Genomic DNA, 7,867 nt, shown 5'->3' with positions numbered 1-7,867 from the left:
ATTGATGTCTCAGTTTGGGGGAAAAAACCCACAAACCCTCAAAACTTACACTGACAGTTCCTGAAAGAAGCAAGTTGAAAAACTGAAAACAAGGTCACGTGCATTGTAGACTAAGCAGATCTGATTCATTCCTGCCCACATAATCCACGACAGAGTGGGAGGAAGTGTTCGTCCAGCTGTTTTCCACGTGGTTCCTCTGAGAATCTCAAAAGGATTTCTGGTGCATGTTCTGAGTCAATCCCTGGCCACATTTCCTTTCCAGCCAGTAACACTAACATTTTATGAATTGTTAACCATTTATGGCACAATTGTCAAAGGAGTGGTTAGTGACTCACTGCAGCCCTACACTCGACTTACTACAGCAAGAGGTGGCAAACCTCAAACAAATCTGAGAAATAAACAGCTGGAAGCCTCTCCTTCCTTACTCACCTTTGCAAGCCATAGAAGGGCTCTACACTTCTCCAGAAAAACCCAGGACACAGCCAGCCTCCTCACAGAAGTAGTAAATGCTGCTCCTACGGTGCTTCTAAGACCAGATCTGCAGCAAATTTTTCAGAATAAAGTAAGACAAACTGAATCTGAGGCTTAGTAGGTAAAGGATGTTTGGCTTCATAGTACTCATAATCTCACTTTTGAACAATTAGTTTTACATGTTCTTTGACTACCCGTTTAGATTATTCTGCTTCTAGTAATCACTTTGCTTGTTTAAGACAACACATATTCACAAAAACTCCATTTACTTTTTAAGAATAAAGCCAAGTTCTTAAAGCAGAATTCTCAGGGACTCTAGAAGTAAAAAATATTTGCATGTTAACATATAAAGAATGACATTACGGAAAACAACAAAACTCAGGTCTGCTAATGGGAATTGCATCTGATGATTTTGCTTTAGCCCAATGGACTTGGATTTTTCAAGTCCCAGTATTTTGATGGCCAACAGTGCATTTAGTGAACTACCCAACTGATGCTAGCAGAGAATCTGAACCAGTATCACGGGGCATTTGGATTAGGTCCATCATTTCAGCAGCAAACATTTCCATAGGCTCTATGCCATCCACTGCCTCTCCCTGCCTTCTTATTTTGGATCACTTTGGAGAAGAGCATTAGTGAGATCAGCTGATATGAGTTGCCATTGCTCCAAGGTTAAAGGCTTTTTACCACTCTAACCAAGCAGTGCACAATGTGGATAAGTTGCTTGACAGGTCTTTTCTCTGCCTTTGTTGATTTATGAGATCACACATCTCCCCAGAAAAGGATGAGTAAAAGTTCAGCAAGTGGTCTACTTCAGAGCCCTTTCTATGCCTGCAGATATGTAGAATAAGCTACCAGATGACTTCTAAGAAAGAGAAATACCAGGCAACCACATTCATGATGGAATAAATCTCTTTATTTTTATTCTGTGTCTATTTCTGAGCTAGCAGAGTAAGTCTTTCTTGGAATCTGCATTTTAAGCAAAAGCCTACGAACGTAACTTTAACCAGACCTCTCAGAATTTTGAGACGTATTTATTACAATTTTAAAGAAATATCCTGGTGAGCATTTTAGGAAAGGAACTAATTGGCACACTAAACCTGAGGCAAGCCAGAAACATCTGAAGCCAGCTACAAGCCTATCGTGATGATAAACAGCTCAGGGTCCAGATGTCCATATATGGCAAGACTTCCTATAAGACTGACAGTACTGTATGTGCATTGCGTATGGTTGTTGGATCAGATTCACATTCCTCGGGTATGTTTCTCTGGGAGCTTTTGATTTCCGCTTTGAGGGCTGGCTCAGACCTCCAATTGCTCTTATAAAAAAATATCTGTGACTGAAAGTTGAAAATGTGCAAGATTCTTTCTTTAAGTACACAAACACTACAAGTCTAGCCACTTTCCTGTAGTCTTGCCAGGTTTTCACTATGTCTGATACCTGATCAAGTGACTTTTGGGGGGGAAACAGGAAAAAAAAAAGAAGGAAAAACACAGGAGAGGAATGTAGCAATCCACACCTGTACATTTTACAAGACTTCACCAACTGAAGCTGATGTAGACACATGCATACCGTATATAGCTGTGTAAACAAGTCTGCAAGGCTGGTGTAGTGAATTCCTAGTTTCAGCAGAAAAAATATACTATCTTAAAAGCATGTGCTGTATAAACACCTGCATGGAAGTCAAAATTAGTGCATTTTAACCATTTTATGCGTCCATGCCAAGATGTACTTGTCCAACATGTGGCACACTCAAGAGGCACCTGGATGTGGCATCCAGGGATACGGTTTAGTCTGATTATGGTGGGGTCACATCACCGGCTGGACTAAATGATGCTGAAGGTCTCTTCCAACCTTGAGGATTCTGTGATTGCCACCAGAAAGGACAAGCCGAAGACTGATTGGAGTCTGCAAGAACTGCCTTTGCTTCCAAGTTCCCTTTGCCCCCGTGCATACACACACATGCACCAGGGAGGTACCCATTGTGACACATCTAACAACACAGAAACCAAGATGACCAAAAGGCACTCCTGTGGGCTATGATTCTTACCCACCTGCATATGCTGATACAACTTGTAATTTAGTGGGCTAATGCCTGATCCACTGTGGTGCAAGACCAGAATTAGTTCTGAATTCAAATAACTATTCAAGCCATTTTTCTCAGGGCAGCAAGTGTATGGGGCTTGCTGTACTTGGCCAGCAGTGGGAGGACTTAGGACAGATTTATCCTTTAATTTTGGATTTCCTGGCTTTCTGGTAGTTTGTTACTTTTAAACATACTTTTTCTGTCAGTAAGATTCTTAGATTTTGTTTAATAAAATTGTATCTCTAAAAAAACCTCCTACATGGAAAGTTATAAAACATGTCTAGAGCCTCTCTCTCTCTCTCTGATGTTCTCCTACCATATTTAGGCATTTAAAAAAGGCATTCTGTTTACCTGGTTACATTTGCATTTTGGTATGCATGTCATACATAGTTTGGTACACATACTGTTTACCCAGCACTGAGGCCACTGGAGTCCATCAAGTAAATAGAGATTTCAGGAGACCTCATGGTTTGGGGAACATGTATTATTTACCATAACTGTTCCTCTGGGATTAATTTTTTCTTTCAAAGCCAATCTCATTTCTTTTAATGGAGAATTTCAAGTAGAAGAAATTACATCCAAATGACTTTACCAGACACAGCACAATGCTGGCAGAATATAAGTAGCAGTTTTAGAGCACAATGATCCTACTGGGGCATTACATGGAAGACCTTCTTTTCCCCTCATGAATCCTTTTTTATTGCTGCATCATAGCATGGAAGTACGCCTAGACATGGAGGGATGGGAAGAAGTGGGGAGCAAGGGAGAATGGCGGCAGGGGAAAGGCTGCATACAAAAGATGAGATCTCTCAAGGTAACCAGCAGATTTTAGATTGCTTAATGTAATGCATTAAGCCAGTCTCTCTTACTAAGCACTAACGTACTTCCACAGGTCAAAAGCCAAAACACTGGCATTCCTCGTGTTAAAAGAGAGGTCAAACAACATGACATCACTGAATATTCAAATCTTACACAGGAGGCGGGGAAGAGCCATCCTCCCAGTTAAAAAAAGAAAAAAAAAACCAACCAAAACAATAGTCATAGCAGTTATCTGCAATGACTTAATACAAGCCACAATGTTTAGGTCCTGGGTTCAGTCAAATACAAACCACAGTGTTAAGGTTTTGGCTGAGTGTGGTGGCATGCCATTCTCTTCTTGTCGTAATCCTGGGGCAGACCATCAGCAAGGTTGGAAGCAGGGATGCGCGAGGAACGTGTTGCTCAGAAATGACAGCTGCACACAGGCAGTGGGAAAATAATAGCCACTTCTTCCATGCTTCAGACTCCACTCGCTGTGCCAAGTATTTCAGAGTAAATAGGCACTCTCTCTATTCATAGAGAGCATCTATTAGGGAAGGAACACATTACAAATATTCAGTATGATTCAGGGGTACACAGAGTCAATTTATACCCGGTAGTGTAATTATACCTTTTTTCGGTGGTACCAAAGCGCCGGGACCGTTCGCCGCCGGACACCGGGTACCCCGCGCCGCCCCCGATCCACCCGCCCCGCGTCCCCTGTGCCCGTGGGAGGGACGAGGGACGAGCGGGGAGCACAGGGGAAGGGCAATAGCGGATTCCCCCGAACGCCCCTGGCAACCGCCCCGCCGCCCCCCTCACCCCTTCCCGCCGGACCCGCTGCCCGCCTCGAAATAACGCGCTGCCCGGGGCGGGGGCGGCCGGGAGCGCTGGCAGCGACGGGGACTCACATTTAAAACACATCGGGACGAAAAAATAAAAAACCGTGAAGAGGGACGGGAGTGTGCGCTGGGGGGGCGCAGCCGGAGGAATGCGGGAGTCAGGGGTCAGGGCCGCTCCGGGGCGGCGGCGGCGGCGCGGGGCGGGGCGGGCGGCGCGGCGCGGCGCGCAGGAATGCGCGGAATGTCGCTGTTTGTCCGCGGCCCCATTCAGCCCATTGGCGAGGCCGCGCCGCCGCCGCCTATAAAGGGGCGTCCGTCCCGGCACTCGGCAGTCACACAGCCACTCTCCCGCCGCACTCGGACGGAGCGGAGCGGAGGAGAGCGGAGCCGCGCAGCACCCAGCAGCCACCCTCCGGCACAGCGCCCACCGCCCGCCGCAGCCCCGTCCGCGCCGCCGAGGAGATCCGCCCTGCGGGACGCTCTCGGCTCACCTCGGCTCCCCTCGCCGCCCGGCAGCCTGACGCCGCCTCGCCACCCACAAGCCGCTGACCGCTGCAGGATGGTCCCCAGCACCTTCGCCCCGCTCGCCGTAGCCGTGCTGCTGGCTCTCCTCAGCCCGGTAAGTGCTGCCGCCCGCGGCGCCGCCGCGCCTGCCCCGTCCGGGCGGTCCCGGCGGCGGCTCTGACGCTCCCTCTCTCTCTCTACCCCCGGCACTTGCAGGAGGCTCAGGGCCAGGAGTGCAGCGGGCAGTGCCAGTGCGGAGCGGGGCCGGGCCCCACCTGCCCCGCCGGCGTCTCCCTGGTGCTCGACGGCTGCGGCTGCTGCCGCGTGTGCGCCAAGCAGCTGGGCGAGCTGTGCACCGAGCGCGACCCCTGCGACCACCACAAGGGGCTTTTCTGCGATTTCGGCTCCCCCGCCAACCGCAGAATCGGCGTCTGCACCGGTGAGTGGGGGCCGGGGCTGCCGCGGGGATGGGAACAGGGTCCCGCCGGGCAGGGAGCGAGGGAAGGGGGAACCTCCGAGACTCCCGACTCACGCCCTGCCTCCTGCCCTCGCAGCTCGGGACGGCGCCCCGTGCGTGTTCAGCGGCATGGTGTACCGGAGCGGAGAGTCCTTCCAGAGCAGCTGCAAGTACCAGTGCACCTGCCTGGACGGCGCGGTGGGCTGCGTGCCCCTCTGCAGCATGGACGTCCGGCTGCCCAGCCCCGACTGCCCCTATCCGCGCCGGGTGAAGCTCCCAGGAAAGTGCTGCGAGGAGTGGGTCTGCGATGAGGCCAAAGAGCAGACTGCCGTGGGACCTGCACTTGCCGGTGAGGGGGGGGCTCTCTGCAGGTGGCAGCCAGGGGAAGGGGGCATCCTGCATGAGGGCTGAGGGCTGTGGACACAGGGCAGAGGCTGGAGGGCTGCAGTTAGTGGAATCACCCCACAGATTTAGTGTAGCTACCTGAATTTCTCAGGAAGAGGAAGGTGCATTTAGAGGGCTGAGGTCAGGCAGTGGTCTCATTTTGGTTTTCTCTCTCCTGCAGCTTACAGACTGGAAGACACTTATGGTCCAGACCCAACAATGATGCGTGCCAACTGCCTGGTGCAGACCACGGAGTGGAGTGCTTGCTCCAAGACCTGTGGCATGGGTATCTCTACCAGGGTCACCAATGATAATGCCTTCTGCAGACTGGAGAAACAGAGTAGACTCTGCATGGTCAGACCTTGTGAAGCAGACCTGGAAGAGAACATCAAGGTAAATACGATTATCTTTGTGTATGCTGCGCTAGGTTACTTCCATCCTCTAGCAAAAGGACAATGATCAAAAGTGCAGTGCTGACAGGTAGTCAGTTTCAAGTTTTCTTTGAAATTTGAGTTTTACTCTAGTGGTGATCACTATTTACAGTTAAATGTCCTTAGTTTTCTCTCATACTGTATTATGGGACTGTATAAGACAATCTTGCCTAATACAGTAAGGACTGTCATGTCTACTCACCACTCACTTGCAAGCTTAGTGTGCTTTGTGAAAGCCTACCTTCTAAACATCTTGTATTCACTTCTATCCTAACAGAAAGGCAAAAAGTGCATTCGCACCCCCAAAATCTCCAAGCCCATCAAGTTTGAGCTGTCTGGCTGCACCAGCGTGAAGACCTACAGAGCTAAGTTCTGTGGTGTTTGCACTGATGGGCGCTGCTGCACACCCCACAGAACAGCAACCCTCCCTGTGGAGTTCAAGTGCCCTGATGGGGAGATCATGAAAAGGAAGATGATGTTCATCAAGACCTGCGCGTGCCACTACAACTGCCCTGGAGACAATGACATCTTCGAGTCTCTCTATTACAGAAAGATGTATGGAGACATGGCGTAAAGCCAGAAGGAGACACTAAGTACATTCTCACCTTGAACTGATTTGCATCTCATTTTGTAAACATGATTCAATAGCACAAGGTATTTAAATCAGTTTTTTTTTTTTTTTAATTTCAACAAACTGCTCCATGTGACTTAATTTTTCTACTGACCCCAAATGGTGGTTTGAAGAAGAACGTAAAGTGGACAGTGGGACCACAACAAGACACAGCTTCAAAACATATTGTTCCTGAGGTGGTGTGATGGGGTTAAGGGAAACAGGCAGGAAAAGCAGAGATTCAAGCAAATGTTCCCTTCATGTGGTACAGCGTGCTTCATCTAGTAGTGCAATTGAGAAGAGACCATTAGCATGTTTGCTGGTGCTGGCTTAGAGACAGCAACAGCTGGAATGCAAACAACCCAGCAAAGTGCTAAGTAGAAGGTGTTCTGTCAGTCAGGACAGTAATGTTTCAGCTCTGACACTCTGATTCAGATGGCTTGGCCAGCAAGAATCAGAATCATGTCAATTAGACTGGACAGCTTGTGGCAGTTAATTTACCTGTAACAAGCTACTTTTTATGAATATTGTAAATACTGTGTGTATATATATTTGTACAGTTATCTAAATTAATTTAAAGTTTTGTGCTTTTGTTTAATGCTTTGAAAGTTCAATGATAGCCTTCTTTTTTGGAACAAGATAGGTAAGATTTAAATTGCTTTTAATGCTTGTTTGACAATGCATTCAAAGCATGAAATAGATACTCTAGTGGAAATTGTTCATATAGAGCCAAATGGTGAGTTGAGGTCAAGATGAAGTTGAGGTGCCAGTAATGTTACAAAGCATTCATCTGGTAAAATATGTTTACTTACTACTTTATAAGACAAGTGGCTTTATGAGAAATGGCTGTTCTGTAGCTCATCAGTCTTTCCACTTGAGCATTTGTTTCTTTATTTGACAATGGCTCTTTTTGGACAGTTTATTTGTTGAGAAGTGTGACCAAAAGTTACATGTTTGCACCTTTTTAGTTGAAAATAAAGTATTTATATTTTTTATATAAACGGCTTGGTATTTCATTTACCTTTAGTCTCCACTATTCCTTCTCGTGTTTCTAAAGGGGTTGCCTTTGCCCTAGGTGAAAATCAAGTCGTGTGTCAAGGATTCTTTCTCCAGAAGCACATACACTTAGGAATAAGCTAATGATGTACTTATTCTGTTACTAGTGAACCAGCTGTAGTTTGTTACTCTTCTGAATTTAGAATGGAGGGAATGGCCAGTCTTGCCTTCCCAAGCCCATTAGAAAGTGCAGCAAGTCTTCTCATGTATCCCATGCAGTTTGCAGGG

At 47.6% G+C, this 7,867-nt stretch overlaps 1 protein-coding gene across 1 annotated transcript; it reads left to right on the top strand.

Annotated features, from left to right (window-relative positions):
- The first annotated feature begins 4,719 nt into the window (after nucleotides 1-4,719).
- CCN2 (cellular communication network factor 2) lies at nucleotides 4,720-7,584 on the top strand. The gene is made up of 5 exons (XM_066315396.1): nucleotides 4,720-4,816; nucleotides 4,918-5,140; nucleotides 5,256-5,507; nucleotides 5,724-5,935; nucleotides 6,251-7,584. The coding sequence occupies exons 1-5, from the start codon at nucleotides 4,757-4,759 to the stop codon at nucleotides 6,545-6,547; spliced, it is 1,044 nt and encodes a 347-aa protein (XP_066171493.1). The 5' UTR covers nucleotides 4,720-4,756; the 3' UTR covers nucleotides 6,548-7,584.
- The last annotated feature ends 283 nt before the right edge of the window (nucleotides 7,585-7,867 follow it).

The sequence above is a fragment of the Sylvia atricapilla genome, chromosome 3, assembly GCF_009819655.1.
Source record: "Sylvia atricapilla isolate bSylAtr1 chromosome 3, bSylAtr1.pri, whole genome shotgun sequence".
Taxonomy (NCBI): Eukaryota; Metazoa; Chordata; class Aves; order Passeriformes; family Sylviidae; genus Sylvia; species Sylvia atricapilla.
The sequence above is the reverse complement of the archived record's forward strand: the minus strand, read 5'-3'. Positions and strand labels throughout refer to the sequence as shown.

What these genes read in the sequence shown, in the direction of transcription:
- CCN2 (XM_066315396.1), top strand. Translation starts at nt 4,757, where the DNA reads ATGGTCCCCAGCACCTTCGCCCCGCTCGCCGTAGCCGTGCTGCTGGCT. An exon ending in CAGAATCGGCGTCTGCACCG is followed by an intron (nt 5,141 to 5,255) that starts GTGAGTGGGGGC and finishes CTGCCCTCGCAG; the next exon opens with CTCGGGACGGCGCCCCGTGC. An exon ending in ACCTGGAAGAGAACATCAAG is followed by an intron (nt 5,936 to 6,250) that starts GTAAATACGATT and finishes CTATCCTAACAG; the next exon opens with AAAGGCAAAAAGTGCATTCG.